General features: G+C 39.0%; 1 protein-coding gene across 4 annotated transcripts in view; it reads right to left on the reverse strand.

The window, feature by feature from the left end:
• Window positions 1-12,657, reverse strand: part of zc3h18 (zinc finger CCCH-type containing 18) — a 49,905-nt gene extending 37,248 nt beyond the window's left edge. Inside the window, exons 1-7 of one of the 4 annotated variants that reach the window (XM_044357576.1) lie at window positions 12,480-12,657; window positions 10,364-11,355; window positions 8,400-8,484; window positions 3,541-3,689; window positions 2,419-2,514; window positions 643-785; window positions 85-114 (exon numbers count right to left, since the gene is read on the reverse strand). In XM_044357576.1, coding sequence (XP_044213511.1) covers window positions 85-114; window positions 643-785; window positions 2,419-2,514; window positions 3,541-3,689; window positions 8,400-8,484; window positions 10,364-11,344 — 1,484 coding nt within the window. In that variant the 5' untranslated portion in view covers window positions 11,345-11,355; window positions 12,480-12,657. Of the gene's footprint in view, window positions 1-84; window positions 115-642; window positions 786-2,418; window positions 2,515-3,540; window positions 3,690-8,399; window positions 8,485-10,363; window positions 11,356-11,907; window positions 12,079-12,131; window positions 12,421-12,479 lie in introns of those variants that run through there. The other 3 variants (XM_044357574.1, XM_044357575.1, XM_044357577.1) reach the window with 3 other exon arrangements.
• Between the last annotated feature and the right edge of the window lie 6,082 nt (window positions 12,658-18,739).

The raw sequence follows: 18,739 nt of genomic DNA on the forward strand, positions 1-18,739 counted from the left end.
GATAAACATGTCCATAAATCATCAATGGTTTATCCAATCAAAACAAAAATGTTACCAAGGCTGTTTAAGTTCATCTACACTTACCCATAGATAGGATCTCTGAAGTCCATTTCACTGAAAGAGCAAAACAGATTAGTCATTACACAAACCACTGGCATAATGTTCATGTTTTCTATTTTCATCTTTTTGTTAACAAGAGGAAAGCATCTCTCCACTTGATAGAAACATTGTGGTGTGGCAGTGAGAAGTGTTAAAATTTCTTTAGTTCCATTAGTTATTTACTATGATTAAAGCTTTACTATGTGTGTTCAATTTAATTACTATTTTCTGTTTGAATCACTGTGTAGTGTGTCATCTCACCAATCTTTAATCTGGTGAGTCTGACGTGACTGCTGGATTAGAGAGCGTCCATGTTTAAATAGGGAAAAGGTGACATTAGCTTATCTTGGAACCTTTCGTTTTATATCAGGCTAATATTCCACCCAAACCTACGTACTCCTGCTGGACTGTGGGGTTGACCCCCGATTCAGCATCAGTGTGAGATCAATGTGAGAATGGTGCTTTGTGTCACTAATGCTGTGTGTCTTGCGTGTCCTCATTTTGAAATGTTGAAACAGTGTGCTGGATGTGAACAGGTCATACTCTCTGATGATGCGGTAGCTGCGTTCTCTGAAGAAATCATTCTCCTTGTCAAATTCTCTCTCGTCCTCTCCGATGGTCACATTGAAACGCTTCTCCTCGAAGTCTGGCTCCTGCTCCTTACGGATGGTGGCTTTTTTCAGCACCTAGAGCCGGATACAGACTTGTATGTTTAAAACACTGATATAACAATCTACAGTACTTCACATTGGTGGCTCCAAACGGTAGCAGAAGAGAACTATACCACACAGAAATCTGCAGGTTTTTACAATGACATGAAGAGAGGTAAAATGTGTCCAACCAGCTCTGCATGTTGCACTCACTACTGCTTTTTATGAGACTGCGTTGCTCATTTCCTATTATGCGTTTCCCCACACAGAGCCAAGGTTTCGGTGTATTCCCATCCAGGCATTCCTTTCTGTCAGTTACATTGTGTTTATTTATTACAACTAGGAGTTGTCAAAGTCAGACATTTTTATTTCCTACACATAGAAGTTAAAGGATAAGGCTGGCAGTTATTTTTTCTTATTGTCAACAATTCTCATTTGCAGAGCCAGACCAACTATGAACCCAACCTACATGTCTGTGTGTATCCAAAGCCTGATATATCTTATTCCACTGTGCTGTAAACTTCTGTGTTTGTCCAAAAATGTTAAAAAAAAAACACTTCAATGAGCCACACTGCAGGTGACATGTTCTTATATTATGAAGACTACGGTCACGTTAGTTTGTTTAGAAACGGTTCCTAAAACTGATAACAACAATCACGTTTTCAGTCTTTGGTTGGTGTAGTTCAGTGTATGACAGACACTACTGTGCATGCACAGGAACACGGTTCTGTTTATGACTTGTTTTGCTACATATCACAACCTTTTGACTTTGTACTGATGTTCTTTGCAGCAAACAGCACTTATTTTACTGTTACAGCAGCAGCTTTTGGCAGACTGAACATTTAACCGTACGTTGGTATCACATTAACACATTAGTATCTCTCTGCCTCAGTGCGGACACAGATGTTTGTCCTTCTGTGATTGAGCTCCCTAAATAACATGCTGCAGTGTGTGTCAGCAGGTCTCATTTGTTACTGCTGGAGTTCACTGTTCCGCAACGTTAGTCTCTGAGTAACATCAAGAAAGTTCACCATATCCTTCAAGTTCATCTCGCAAAGGTAATTATTAGTCATCAAATCAAGAAATGCTTGCAACTGTTGCATTTTTTTGAAGATGAACTACAAGATAACTCTAGCGTGTGCACGCTATAGACTGTCCGGGTGCTGCACAGCACACAGTTGAGTTCCACCTTTTTCACTCAGTCAACATCATATGTGGGAGTTTTCAACAAAGGCGGCGGCCCATCTTTGAGTTAGATAGGCAGGGAGAAGCCTGTAACCCTAACCTTCACCATCACATCAAACTTGTTTGCACATTAAAATAATGCTTCATCACGGTTCACCCACATGAACAAACAAATAAACTAAAGGACAAACTGAATCTTCTACCGTAAGATAAACATTGTAACACATTTGGCTTACAATTAGGGCTTTAAGAAGACATTTCAGCTAAAAGAGCAACATTTTCTTCCTTCCAAAATGTTCCAAACTGGTGACAGGAAAACACAGTGGTGCATAAAACTGCAATCACATTTAACTCTGAAATTTTCAAGTCCTTCCATCTGCTGTGGAGTGTCATTAAACAGACGGTGGCAGTCAGTTTACACACTCTCAGCAGCATTTGGCAAAAGCTCAATTTTGTTTCCACAAGAGGCAGTGGCAGTATTTACCTCTTTGGCATGCCTCAGGCCTCTCTCCCAGGCGCTCTCAACAGGAGGTTCCACTGGAGGAGGTGGTGGCGGGAGCTCCTCCACTGCAGGCCCAGCCTAAAACAGGGACAGAGAACAAATTCATATACCTGTTTCCCCATAAATGCACCTGCTCACAGTGAGATGTAGAGCATAAGTGTTACTACATGTAGAACACTTAGACTTCCTGAGCACTGCACTCAGATCAGCTAATAAAGCAATAAAATGCAGTTTTATATGAGCCAATCAATTACCCATTTGTCTAGTGTAATAGAAAAATGTTAAATCCTCCGTCCTATATTCTGAACAATTTTAACTTTTATGATGTGTCAGTGTTTATAGGCATAAATAATGGTTAGGGGTGCAACGGATCACAAAACTCACGGTTCAGATTGCATCACAGATTTGAGTCATGGATTGGATCATTTTTCGGATCAGCAAAAAAAAAGAAAAAAAAGGGGGAGACAAACAAAACTTTGTTTTCCATTTATTCTGGATATGAACTTTTGTCCATAGTCTTAAATGAAAACAACGTTCAAGATGTCCAATGTTTAAATAAAATCTTAAAATATATAAAATATTCAATATTCAGTTGTTAAATTAAATTGCAATATGAGGCCTGATACTTTCCTCTTTTAAACATGGTAGTGAATGAAACAGTCTGTGTCCACATCATCAAAACTTGATGATAACATAAACACGCATCTTGTCCTGCAGCTTAGCTTGTTAAACGAGCCACGAAACAAACGGAAAAGAGGAAAAGAGCAGCACTAACGTCAGTTAGCAGCTACGTAGCTAATTAGCTGCTCAACTGCAGCACAACAGCGTGTAAATATACCTGCAGATGTCACTACGGACCCGTTAGGATGCTGGTTTGGTCGTTGCTCTTCAAAATCCCTGTTAGTGACACGCTGTCTGTCCATGACTTGTACTTACAGCAGTGTGTTTACTTTGTCTTAAATGAGACATTACATTTTACGTACCAAAGCGTGGAGGGCAATTCGTACAGATCACGGAGCAACAACGATCCGTTGCACCACTAATGATGGTTGTTAGTGTTTTCATCAGTGCTAAAAAATACACAGTATTGTGAGAGAGACGTACCCAGGGGTTGTTGGGTATGAGCGGGTGTGGTCCTCCAGGAGGTGCTCCATTAGGTGAGAAGAGGTCTGGCTTACTGATGAGGGAGTAGTTACCTTTGTCATTGACTCCAGGATGGATGAACCTACAGTTCATACCCCAAGTACAATTTCCTACAGGAAACAAAGGATTTCTTAGATTTAGACATGTGGAAATGGACTAGACTGCCTTTATATAATCACTTTACAATTTTCCTCTCATTCTCACACACACACACAAACACACACACAGAGCAATTGGGGTTCAGTGTCTTGCTCAAGGACACCCTGACATGTGGACAGGCGGAGCTATTAATGGATAATCAAATGGGCAGCCTTTTTCATACTGCTTAAGTATAACACAAAAGCCCAATTAGACATGTATTATGCTTTCTATCATGGATGCATCAATATGGTCTTTTACGAATGCCAACATGAGATGTACTATACAGTATCCATACGCATTTTTGTTTTTTGCATTTTTTGCAAGATTCTCAGTATTAATGCAGTTATAAAATAAACACATTTTTAGACTTTTAAGATGCAAATACAAGAAGTGACAAAACATCAGCGGCTGAGAGGACATTTAGAGGTGTGGAAATTTCTCAATTCTAAAGACACATGCGCTATGCGGACATGGACGATTCTGAATTGATTCACAAATGTCAAAAATTGATTTTCTAAATGGCTTTCAAATGAAATATCAGTATCAGCCCAAAATGAACATTTCTCCCGACATGACAGGCCAATAGGATCACAATTTAATTATGCACACAGGACGCAAACCGTTGACTAAACATTCAACGACCTGTTTAACGCCTCGGACACACAGCTTGCGTGAGCAGTGCACATGCGCTGCGGAACCTCTTGCTTTTCATTTCGGCGCCCCTGTTAACAGATCAGAGCAGCCGCAGCCTATGTGAGATGTGCGACTCACACGTTGATGTGGAGCGTCATCTAGAGATTCTGGTCTCACCTATTTTTTCCCGGTTTCCATTTTAACTAGCAGAATGATTAATATGACGAATAAAAAACCCTGTCCTTTGTGAGTGGTATATGTGGCTGACAGAAGTCACACTCTACTGGTCTGGGAGGCCCCAGTTTTGAAAGAGTGCCAGCCACACTTGTAGCAGTCTATAAACCAGCAAACAATTCATTACTTTAAGATTAGAAATTTTGCAGGGGTAGATTACACAGACGTAACTAGTATCAAGTATTTGTCAGGCATTTATGTCACTGGATCAGCCAGAATAAATATCCACGTCTGGTTTCTTTACCTAAACACAAATAAAAAACCCTGTCCTTTGTGAGGAGTATATGTGGCTGACACAGAAGTATCCCCAACCAAACCTCACCATGCCCATCAGAAAGAAAGCCGCCTTCACCTCACATATTATTTATTTTTAACAATTGAGCACATGCTTCTTAATCTTTTTCTGACTAAACTAAATATAAATGAAATTTATAATGAAATGATATAAAACATAGTATTATTGATGGCTATTATCAAAGCCAAACTCTATGTAGAAAGGTAGAGCTGGCAGCAGAGGCGCCGCAGCAGCAATGCTGTCTGTGTGGATGCTGCAAGCGTGTGAGACACAGCAGTTCAGTGATGGACCCGCACTGCTGAGGATCATGCAGGCTGCATTTCCCAGACGTGACTGTTTGTCTGGTGAACATACTTCAAGCTGGTGAATGTTATCACCATCTCAGCTATTTAAAGAGCAGTGAAATGCAGTCACCCAAAGGATTTTTACTCCTGTGTTGTTCCTGTATGTAACCAAGTGGTGCTGTTCTGTTTAGCTGGCTAGCTTCATGCTGCTGGACACATGTTTGGGGCTATAGCTGCAAGGCGAAGGGGAAAAGGGTTTAATGGTTGAAATTAAACTGCAAGATTAATCTATGCTTTTTTTCTCCCTGCTGGTCCTGCATAATGTCCTGAAAAAGATGTTTCTATGTTAGTTTGGGTGCTAATTCCATGCTCAGTGTTTTAGTTGTAGTGATAGCCTTGGTATCTTTCAGTGTGGCAGCTTGCGAGGAAATATTAACTGTCAGCTTTGTTTTAACTGCCATAACAGCTGCTAAATGAATTTATTTCATTGTCAGTTGTCAACATGAGCAGCTTTAGTTATCCTCCATGCTAGACAAAGGCAACAGCAGAACTACCTGGTGCAGTTTGGAGGAGCTACATTACTGACTGTCTCGGAGTCTGGATCTTATCCAGCTTTATTGTAGAGGTGGGAGAAGTATCCAGATCCTTTACTGAAGTAAAAATACCAACACAGCAATGTCAAATTACTCCATTACAAGTAAAGTTCCTGCATTCAAGTAAAAGTACATAAGTATTATCAGCATAATGTAGTTTAAGTATGAAAGTAAAAGTAGTGGTTTGGTCCCTCTGACTGATATATTAATATATATGACATCATTAGAGTACACTAAACCACTATTTGTTCTTACAGTTGGCTTTAATTGCTGTATAGTTGTACAATGCACTTACTTGCACATGATCCCTTTGGACAGAGATTACGTTGATTTACTTGTTTTGAAACTTGTGAAATAGGTCAAATTTGCCCTGGTTGTTGCTACTGTCAGGATTGTCTCAGGGAGAGCATCATCCAAGCCTGTTAAAGTAGGATTAATCTTACAGTTTCGTTTGAACATACTACATAAAAATGAACATGGCATGTTTTACATGCAACCTAAGTTGAAGTAGTTTTCTTATTTTACCCAGTAAATGTGTACATTTTGGAAAGCACTGTATTTTATGTCTGCATCTGCCAGTGGACCATCATAATACCAGTACAATAATTATAGTTGTAGGTGTATCTCTAGTGTATAATATTTAATTAAAAGGTGTATTTATCCCTGAATGACAATTAAACTACTTAGTGCTTTACTTTGGGCACTTGAAAAAAAACCCTGAAATATATAATAAGTACAACAGCTCCCCCTGCTGTAGAACAACTGATACATTTGACAACATACAGATAATAATAAACTATATCCTACCCAACAGCATACTTTGTGCTCATGTGTATCAAAACACAACACAAGTCATGTCTGTTATATTTATTTTTACCATTGTTAAGCTTATCTAGAATGGAAAAACTGTTCTGAACCATTATATTCTTTAGTGAAATACAACTCATGCTTCCAAAATATGTCTTTCAGTTCAAGTGTGCATGCATTTTAAATAGCTGAGGTTCATGCAGGCTGCGTTTCCCAGACGTAACTGTTTGTATGGTGAACATACTTCAAGCTGGTGAATGTTATCACCATCTCAGCTATTTAAAGAGCAGTGAAATGCAGGCAACCAGAGGATTTTTACTCCTGTGTTGTTCCTGTATGTAACCAAGTGGTGCTGTTCTGTTTAGCTGGCTAGCTTCATGCTGCTGGACACATGTTTGGGGCTATAGCTGCAAGGCGAAGGGGAAAAGGGTTTAATGGTTGAAATTAAACTGCAAGATTAATCTAGTAAAGGTCCTGCATTCAAGTAAAAGTACATCAGTATTATCAGCATGATGTAGTTTAAGTATGAAAGTAAAAGTAGTGGTTTGGTCCCTCTGTGCTCATGTGTATCAAAACACAACACAAGTCATGCCTGTTATATTTACTTTTACCATTGTCAAGCTTATCTAGAATGGAAAAACTGTTCTGAACCATTATATTCTTTAGTAAAATACAACTCCTGCTTCCAAAATATGTCTTTCAGTTCAAGTGTGCATGCAATTTAAATAGCTGAGGTTCATGCAGGCTGTGTTTCCAAGACGTAACTGTTTGTCTGGTGAACACGCTTCATGCTGGTGAATGTTATCACCATCTCAGCTTTTTAAAGAGCAGTGACATGCAGTCACCCAAAGGATTTTTACTCCTGTGTTGTTCATGTATGTAACCAAGTGGTGCTGTTCTGTTTAGCTGGCTAGCTTCATGCTGCTGGACACATGTTGTCTTTCAATTCAAATGTGCATGCAATTTAAATAGCTATACACAAAATGTGTGTTAAGTAGCAGCACCATCACACTCTGCAAGTCTGGGAGGCCCCAGTTTTGAAAAAGAGTGCCAGTGGTGTCACATCTGTAGCAGTCTATAAACCAGACTGAGTAAAAAGCAGCAAACAATTCATTACTTTAAGATTAGAAATTTTGCAGGGGTAGATTACACAGATGTAACTAGTATCAAGTATTTGTCAGGCATTTATGTCACTGGATCAGCCAGAATAAATATCCACGTCTGGTTTCTTTATCTAAAAACTGTCCTATACTGAATTTCAAGAACTGAACCATAATATATGTTAATATTGCAGCTCAAAATGTTTATATCTATTTTTTGATTAAATGATGAATCAGAGCACAAGATGTTGTCTTGCAATTGTTTTTTTTTGTTTGTTTTTCTGTTTGAGAAATCCAAAGGATTTCAGTTTATAATGATAAGAAAGAAAAATAATGAAATGAAATGGTATGATACAATATATGATATGAGGACCAAAGTGTAAGTCACATTAAAATGTACTTAGTTACACTGATGAAACAGTCAGTCTTTGGTGCAGCATCAGTTTCAAAAGCCTTTACACTAAGAGAGGGCAACAATGGTTTTAACATTAACATTTCCTATAAGAATCCATTCAATGTGGTTCTTAAATAATTGGGACTAATATGTACTGAATAGGACATTTTGATGTTGAAAAAGTTAGATTATGGAGACACCTTTTCCTAAAATTACACCAAAGATATTTTTGCCTTTTCTGTCCTGCAGTTTTCTGTTACTTAGTAGTTAGTTGTCACAAACTAATATGCCATAAGCTGCTGTCAGTTGAGCTCTATTCTAGGATCTGCTGTTACCTACCTTTGATGAAGAACCTGCAGATAGGACGTGGTCTGATCTTCCTGTCTGAGGGATCTTTGACCTCCCCCTCCTCCAGGTCATCATCCTGGGCACACATTCACATAGGACATCATTACAGAATATTCTTTCATCTACCTTCACATCATACAGAACTACATTCAGGGACGGAAATTAGCACTGGGCCCTGGCCAAATGCTGGTGAATTTGTGAAGTGGCTGGTAAATTTGCTCAACCTACCAGCCACGCTGGCTGACGTGCTGTGATGTTACCAGTTGATGGCGATTCTCTGCTGTAGTTCATATCATTTAGTTTTATCGTGTGTGACTGTAGCATTACTGTCTGTACCACTGTGTGCACGATGTGAACCATCCGGAAGAAACATCCATTATGAGACTGATTGAAGCTGGTCACCGGTCATGGCCAAACAGCTGAAAACTGGCAGATTTCGATCGGTGGCTGATCAGTCCGTGCATAACTACAAACAGCAGCTTTATTGTGGGAACAAAAAATTTAAAATTGGAGGCTATCAAGGACCACAAAGCCTCCAACTGCTACAGGGAGGTGATCTGCATCATACAAGGAAAGTCGGCTCCAGAGAAAACGACTGTAATGAGTGTTTGCTTGGTAGATTGTAGGGATGCCACATTGAGGAAATTTTCCCACCAACTAATAATCTCGTGACAACACCGGTGTTACCGTTTACACCGGATATTTTACAAAATAAGATATTATATATAAGAGCACTTACTTTGATCTTTAACACTATATTTTTACTTTAGATCTTCCCCTTATTTAAGAGTTAGTAACGGCGGGCTTCAGGCTGCTGCCACTGGGTTGTCCTCCGTGTACAGCCGGGCTGCGGCAAACACAGACGGGGACGAGCCAGAGGACGACTGCCGCTTAGAACCAGCACCGGTGCAACTCGCCTGCCATCCAGAGAGCAGGCTGAGCAGGCAGAGAGCGGGAGAGTTGCTGCCGAAAACAAGCACTGAGACCCAGGGAGACACGAGAGCAGCTGCTTGCTAACAGCTAGCGTTTCGTTTGTTTACAGGCAGCAGGACAAAGAACAGATGTCTCACTCTGCTACTTTTTGCTGCAACTCTGCTGCTGCCACAGACACCCCGGAGGAGACCCTGTCAGTTTATAATTGCAGCGTAACTCAACGGGTGCTGGAGACGGGAGACTGTCATGTCCTTACACAGACAGCTGCTCTAATGACTGCCCCCTGTCCTGTGCACAAGCATGAACGACCCCTGCTGCTGACTGGCCAGAGTTGTGTTGTGTGGTTCACTCCGAGCCACTGTGTTTACATGCCCATTTACAGAGCCAGGGCTGTGTATGAACACAGCGCGCACAGACACACAGACACACACACACAGACACACACAGCTAGCGGACCGTGAGTAGATATTCACTGAATTTGAAAAAAGCGGATCGGTTTAGAATTGCTGGCTCTACCTTTAATTACAGAACTCCTGATCTAAGAGAGAAAGCCGTCTGTAAATAGGTATCCTTCAATGTCTGATGCTTGACTGCTTAAGCCTTACACTGGTGTTTCTCTGTTCTTAAAGGCTGCATTACACAGTAGTTAAATACAATTTTCTGAGCTTATTAGCCTGTGTTAGCACAGTGAGTAGGCTAATGAAACAATAAACTCCAATTGATGGGGCTATTTCCTAAAAATGTATTTGGTGTACACATCATCTCGAACCATCAAATCATTGCCTAATTATCATGCTATTATAGTGTCATACTGTATGTCCTGTATATCTAACAACTGGCCAAAACAATTGTCAAATGATTTTGTAAATAATGTCCAGTTATAACTTCAATACACATTTGCAAAAGCTGATGCATTCGATATATTATTTAAGACTATAGGACATCTTGTATACTGAAAAGCTGCAACCAGCCAAGCTCACACATACTGACATGTAACTACCAATCAAACAATGATCACTTACATCAATCTCTCCTTCATCGATCTCGCCATCATCCTCTTCCTTCTTCTTGTCTCTGAAGGAATCTCTGCGCACCCTCTCAGGCCCTTTGGAGTCGTCCGTCCTCCTAGGTTCACCGTCTTTGGGAGATGGCGGGAGGATTGGTTTCTTCTCCTTCCTCTTACTAGTCTTGTCCTCACTATCCTCCTCTTCCTCTCCCTCAGCTTTTGCGTCTTCCTCATCTTCCTCCTCCTCGTGTGTGGGGATGCTGGGCTCCTCTGGGACCTCCTCATCATAATCCAGCTCATGCTCGTCCAGCTCCCGAGAAACAGACGCTGAGTCGTCCTTCATCTCCCTCACCGCGGCGGCTCTTCTCCTCTCCTCAGCTCTCTTCCTCTCATCCTCTTCTTCCTCCTCGGCCTTGCTTCTGTCTTCCTCCTCCTCCTCCTCATCATCCACCTCAGCTGTCTCGGCACCAGGCTCTGCTGAGGCGTCCCTTCTGTAGTCTCCATATTCGTCCTCCCGATCTTCTCCATCCTCCTCAACATTGAAGCTCCTGCCCTGCTCTGAGTCTGGAGACTGTGGGGTGTCAATGACTTTATCCTCTCCTTCCTCCTCCTCCTCCTCTCCATCCAACTGACCCCGCTGTGGACCATCATCATCCCCCTCCATCAGCAGAATGGTCTCATCCTCCTGTCCCATCCCTCCTCTTTCTCCTACAGGCTCCTCATCCTCTGGGTCAGACACGAAGTCAGGGATCACCTCATCCTCTTCTTCCCCCTCCTCTTCTAATCCCAAACCTCTTCCTCGGCTTTCCACTGCCTCTTCCTCTTCATACTCCTCTGCCAGCCCCCCGTTCTCCTCTTCATGGAATATCTCACTGTCTGAGTTGACCCTGTCCTCCTCTTCATCAGCAGAATCCAGCAGCTCACTGTCAGAAAGGCCCTTTTCCTCCTCCTCCTCCGGAGACTGAGGGGACTGGGTAGGGCTTTCAGGAGTATCCATTAGAGAATTTTCTGCAGAAAACAGAACAACAATAATCTATCAAGTAATATACAGCAAGCAAGTAAGTGCAAACAGAGCCCACACTTTAATAGTACATTTAAAAAGAACATCATGCCAAGCTTCATTAAAAAACCCATCAATTCAACATCTTCACTGCTGTCATGTCAACCAGGTTACATACCAGGTAGAATAGAATTTGACAATTAACTAACCATCAAAGTTATCTTTTGTCTAATGACAAAACATAACTAGTGTCCAGAGGAAAAATATTCTAATGAACTGCTTTATAAGTTTCCCACAGCAAACTATCTCAACCCACTTTATTGGAAAAGTACCAGTAAATACAACTAACAAACTACTGTACTTAACCAAATGAACAAGGAAGCACTGCATTGCCCTAACTTCAAATTGAGTATGGCATGTTGGACTCTCTATAATACGCGGTACAGCATACACTGAACTAAATAAAACTAAATGACAGCAAACTTCATGTTTTTTTTCCGGGTGATTTGGACTTTGTCTGTGCAAAGAAAAACTGGCTAACTTGCTTACAAACTGCCTACCTGAAAAAAGAAGAGCAGAAGACAATTAACTGAAGAAGCACTAATAGTTATTTTGATGCGGCAGTGTAATTATAATACACAGGTTTTTCTTAATTTAAGTTCTCTCCGACGCTAATTCAATGAAAAACTTTGCATTAGCAACCTGGCTAATAACTGTCTACCTATAGTTGGGAATAAAAGCTTCATATACTTAAAATGTCTCGCAAGGGTTCCAAGTTACCTACTTGTGCACATAGTTAGACAACAATTCCAAGTTTGTAAATACTACATAGTTCCCCTGCGGTGTAACATGACTGCTAACAGCTAACGTTAATAGCTGGGACGCGCTAGTTGGCAACAAGGCCGTAACTTGACAATGCGAAGAGCTGGTTAACCCGCGAGCACGCAACTAAGCTCCATCTCGAACAGAAACTAATAAACCGGCTATCCTAACGGCGAACACCGCTGTAACACCGGGCGGACCCTCCGGTACTCTCGCCCGTCTTTCAATTAACAATGCAGCCTCTCCTGAAGCTAAGCTAACAGCACTGCCACTCTCTGCTAGCTGCTAACAGTCACACGTTTTAATTCACCTTGCCGACCCGGAGCTCTTTAAAGACGGCACTGCTGCGTTAAGAATTGTCCTCCCCCGCTGATATTGTTATTTTTGGTCTGCAATAAATATTATAAGGTTTAATTTAACCGCTATGGTGGAGAAAATAAAAAAAACCGCACGGCACAGCGAGAGCGGCCATTACCTTTACGTCATCAACATAGGACAGCCAGTGGGAAAAGCCGCGCTGAAAGTGAATGAGAACAGATCTGAGATCTGTACGTGATTCAGGTTGTTGAATACTGTCATGTAGTCACAAGAGCCAAATCTGATTTACGCTCAGTAAGAGCAGGCCAGCTGAAGCAAAGCACCCTCAATGAAGAACACTTCAGGAACATCATAAAATAGACTATTATATTATATTATATTATATTATATTATATTATATTATATTATATTATATTATATTATATTATATTATATTATATTATATTATATTAACCTTTAATGTTCCTAAACTTTTTCTTCAGTGTCTGTTCTGCATATTTTAAATACAGTTTAAAGGCCCTTACAACCGTTTTGGAAGGGATAAAACATACCTTATCTCTAGATATCCGTTTTTTCACCCTTTAGGCAAATTGTCAATGTCATTATCAGTTTTTCTATAGATATGATCAATGAACTGTGTAACCTGTTATCTCACACAATCCTGTTATGTTATGATGTTTTTAAATTATAAAAACCAGAAAGCCAATCTCTGCAAAAATGCCTTTAAAAATTTTTTTTTAAAGCAGTTGTGCGCAATCTAAATAGATTTACTACTGTTACTTTGTAAAAATTTTAAATAGAAAAAAATATGAAGCCCTCCTAAACAATCTTAAATGGTTTGTTGGTCATTTTCATCAGACCATTAGAACTTGCAACAAATAACCTTAATTTTTAGATTAATTTCTTGTCTCAGCACATACCTGTTGCTACTATTGTTCCAGCATGGAACAGGCTGATCCTATGGCTCAATACAAATGTTTTTGAAAATTACTGCTGTAATGATCAATTCCATAATTTCTCTGCTGTTACACATCCCTTTTCTCCAATAGTCAATATTTCCTATGTTCATTTCCCTAAAATCCAGCATTTCCTATCATTTGTCTGCCTGCCTACGAGGACAAAGCAAATAAGCGTTTAAATGAATAACATTTCAATCAGTGAATTTTCTTGTTTATGTCACAGAGGCTCTTTTACAAAGAAAACCATTAACATTTTGGTCTTTTACTGTTGTTGTTTGCTTTAGTTAACAACAACTCTTGACATTGTGGTCTAGTTTTAGTCAAGACTAAGTATAAGAACTTTTATCAAACTTTATTGAACAGCTTCAAGGTCAGAATGCACTGATTTTAACTGAAAACTGGCAACACCATGACACAACAGTCATACTCTTTTTCTGAAATTGTCTTTCTTTTGTGAAGTATATTGTGTCACTCAAAATAAACATACTTACTTAATGGTTGTATGATTAAGAATTCAAGTCCAGACGTAAAACATATTTTGATTATTATTTCATTGATATTAAACTCATATAGGAATGTATTCATGTATTTTCTCGTCATATTTACTTAGTTGAGCTCTTAAGGCCTTAGGCTAAAGATGTTACAGGCACACAGGAGGAGAAGTCATGGATTAACATGATTTTTTTTAAAAAAAACTACAAAAATACAGATTTTGTCAAACATTTTATTTTCAAATTCTATTGGAATCCATGTTTTTTTAAATCATGATAAACAGAGATTTAGTCAAAGCTTTTGTCTCTCAACCCTAAGACACTCAAAATTTAAACACTACAAAATCAAAATGAAAAGTTCACATTATATATTTTCATTTATACAAACCAAAATGTCTCTAACATTTGCAATAGGTGTAAAACACTATACATAGTGTACAGTATGAATAGTGCATGCTTAAGTAAAACAAATGAGCACAAAGAACAACGTTGCATACACAGAGCTTGTCAGTGAGTGAGCATGTGGGATCATTTCTCAAGTGGTGTTTGTGCTGATGCTCCCATAATGTTTCCCAGAACACGGCAGAGTAGTGACTGAGTTGGGTGACTAGTGTTAATAATTTACTATCATTATTATTATTGTTATTATTATTTATATATGGAAATTTTAAAACAACCAACTAATTAAAAAAAAAAAACAAGTGTAGATTTATCAAATGTTGACCTTTTTTCAATCATAGCTTAGTCAGGTGAACTCAAAGTCTCCTGGACATATAGCAGTGGGACTGTACTTACACTTCTTTTATATCAATAGTGCTTTAAACGCAATTTATCAATTCAAAAATATCTGTTGCCTGCCCATATTCAATTGCCCTTTTGACTTCATGAACTTGAGACTGAAAAGGCCTATGGCTAACCCCATTAGAAAATGTTCTTTTAATGGTCCAGGTGGCCCTCTACATAGAAAAACAGAAATCTTCTGTTAATATATAATATAATATAATACAATATAACATAATATAATATAATATTGGCTCCTCTGTCTTATTAATAGTGATAATGCCTTGATAAATCATTTATTTAAGGATGACATTACACAGAGTACGCTCTAGTGACAATATGTAGTTACATAAAATTACCCTTAAAAAGACGCTAATTGAATATCAATCAACAATAAGGCAATAAAGACCAGTTCCTTTGATGGTTAAGATGCAAATACAACATTATCTATCAATTACTCTCAGGTCTCTATAAGTAAAGGTGAATTTAAGTATGGAGAACTGAACAGTTAATATAGCATTTCTAATTATTTTTGTTGATTAAACTAAACTACAAGTATAAGGAACATATGATAACCAATTTCATGTCTCTATTGATTGAAGAAGTCCTAACTACTGGTATTGAAGCTAAGCCTATTATACCTTTAGGCTTTACAGTATGCCCTATCAGAAAGTGGTATTATATATGTGAAATTTTGGCAAAAACTAAATAAAACTACCTCTACTCTCTTCAATTGAAGTTCAGTTGTTTCAAAAACAGATTTACCAACTTAAGGAGAAATTAATATACATAGAAAAAAGTAATCAATTGCATTACTAACTCGGTAATATGCATTTGGCACAAAAGTTATATGATTATACTGCAAAGTTTCTTCACTCTGCTTCAATATGGCACTGTGCCAGCTTTTAGCCACTAGATGGCAGCAATATACCAAATGATGTGTAGTTACTGCTGCAGATGCATCAGGGCAATTAGACATTAGTTCCACTGTATATATTAAGTTATACATATAAAGATACATACAAAAATATATCTAATTTACATGTAGTGTTAAATTGTCATGTGAAAAGACCTTTAACTAGGTTTTAAAAATTTACTCCGATAAATTATCACATAGTGGGATTATTAAGATGGCAGTGAATGAATATGGAAATTCCATATTGAAGTTTGATCATTTTCATACAGTTTGCAATCTGAACAAACTTGCAAGGAGCATCAGTACTACCTCCAGCATGTGAAGCCTTCACAGATTCATGTGCCACAATCATTTACTCACATTCATATCTTTGGAAAATTCTCCAGTTCATCAGACTGTTTTATTTTTGGAGAAAATGCAAACTGCAGGTAACCCTGTGTGACTGGCATGCAAATGACTAAAAGAGGTAACTGAAGAATTTTAAGTTGTTCAGAGGATGTAAACTGAAGTCTGTGATACTGGTGGACATCAAGAATAATGTTCGTGTCCAGCATTACTGATGTTTATTACCCAGTTTGGATAGTGCTGGTTGAATTCATTACTAGTGTGTGGAGTGACACTGTACAAGATTTCAATTAGGGATGTAATCTATTATTAACATAACATCTGTAATAGTACATGAAACTTTGTCTTGTCACTTGGACCTAAGATTCCTCTGATTGAAGTGCAGTTTGCTAAATCTGTGTGTGTGTGTGTGTGTGTGTGTGTGTGTGATTGTGTGCATTTGCAGTGGGAGTTGATTCTCTAGAACACATGAGTCCTGATGGGAGCGAGGAACTGGAGCGCACTGGGGGCTGCAACTGTCAGAATGAATCGTCAGGCTGGACTTTTGAGGATTAGCAATTTCCTGTGGCAAGTTTCAAAATAAAGCCATTGTTGTGGCAGAAAGAGGTGTATGAAAGAGGAATCAGCTGGTTGAGACACAGCTGTCAGATGGGGAATCTCTTTATTCACAACAGCTCACCAACAACGTAGACAGAGTAAATTCCAACATTACAGAACGTGGCATGACTTTTTATACTGAAGACAGGCTATGTGTGTGTATGTGTTCGTGTTGCGTGACAAGTCTCATCCTGTTTTGCCAGACGCTTTGGCACCCTCAAATACTAAAGAAGAATGAGATATTCCTCAATTTCACTTACCTTGGACTTTGACCAAATTTGAATGGGCGTCTCTGCACTATGTGTGTGTGTGGTATTCCGCCTCTTTCCCAATATCTCCAGGTGTCTCCTGTTTTGGTTTGGTGGACTGACATGTTTGGCATCGGTACAGGTCACCGTGACCTGGCACTCATTCCAGGTCAAAATTGCCTGGCCCTCATATTCCCACACCATCATGTAAAATTGATTTATCAAGATCTAAATTGGATCTCGATGTATTTAACGGGAGATGATGCAATTTGAAAAGCTTTTTGTTACATAACATCAAATAAATAAAGTAAAATGAAGAAAATCGGCTGTTCAGCTGTTGACCTATGGTAGGCTAAGCAAAGTTAAATTCATTTAGAAGGGCAACTAAATAAAATATGTACGTCTCTATATATTTAATATCACAAATTGTACACATTCATTATAGTTATATTAATGTCGCAACATCCACCTTGGCCAACAGACACGCAGTCACACAGACACACAGACACACACACAAATACTGTAAATAATATAACTGTGGTAAATTAATTCATTTACTATTTTGCCAAAGAACACAGGTTAGTATCAATAAAATGCAACTGACTTATTATGTTAAAACGATGGAAAAATTGTAACTTCCATTCAGTGATGAGTAAACATCCACCTATAAAAAATATATATATATATACATCTACTGTGGATAATATAATATTATGAAGAATTATTCATTCTATGATTCTGATTGAGGTTTTATATGATAACAAATCACAGACAACCACACAATTAAATAACAAGACATTATTCTGAACGTATTGTGCTTTTATGTTGAAGGCACAAGCGCTGCTTCCCACGTTAAATCTGTGTTAGTGTGACAGAGCTCAGTAAGAAGTAGCAGGGCACTGTGTTGTACAGTAGGTAGACAACTGTTAAAGCATGGCTATGCTGCAGACCTGGCTCTGATCTGCGATACACACATACACACAGAGGAAACAAATCAAGCATTTTATTTTGTGCAGAGAGACAGACTTGTGAAGAAGATTCTGGAGGAAGATGGTGGAGATGATGCAAAAACACACAAGGTAAATCATTTTCTTTTTATTGCAAATAATTAAAAAATAATTAGAAGTTTAGAATCAGTTATGTCTGTCTCGTATACCTGTTGCTGCCATCACTCTGCCATGTCAAACTCATGCTATCTATCATTTACTGTGAAAGAAAGGTAAGACAGAAAGAAAGAAAGAAAAATGAAAGAAAGAAATGAAAGGCTGTAGGCTATCCATGTGTGCATGTGCGAGTGGTCTCATTAATTTTCTGTACACACACACACAAACACACACACACACACACACTCACCTTCAATATTTTTTTTATTTCATTTTTATTTAGCAGTAGGAAAATACTCTTAGGTCCATGCAGTTTCATTCTAAAATTTTTATAGTCACACTGATGTTGTCACAGCCACAGCAGTAGAGCAGTTTGGGGTTTGATGCCTTGCGCAAGGGCAGCTTGACGCCAACTGCTGAGACATAGATTTTCCATGCTTGTCTGGTGACCTCAAGCCTGCTGCCTTTACCCAGGTTAATCAGATGCCAGATATCTGTTATCACCATATCCCCGGAGGAAAACGTGCAGCCTGTAAATGACAATCGTGCTTATTTTTAATGTTAATGGGGAGGGAACTGAATGAATGCAAGGTGAGGGAGGAAGCGAGACCATCAGCTGCATAATCACCCTAAACTTAGACAGCAAAGGAGAGGGTTCATGGACTGGGTGTCAGTTGGGTTTAGTGGTTCATCACTCAGCCAAAATGAACCCAAATTTAATTCTGTGGGCTTTAAGTACCATACGATTTACAAAAATGCACTAAGAGGCCACTTCTTACAAGGGTTCCCTCCATGCTGAGTTGTCATTACTCC

This window comes from Thunnus albacares, chromosome 7 (genome assembly GCF_914725855.1).
Source record: "Thunnus albacares chromosome 7, fThuAlb1.1, whole genome shotgun sequence".
Lineage (NCBI taxonomy): Eukaryota > Metazoa > Chordata > Actinopteri > Scombriformes > Scombridae > Thunnus > Thunnus albacares.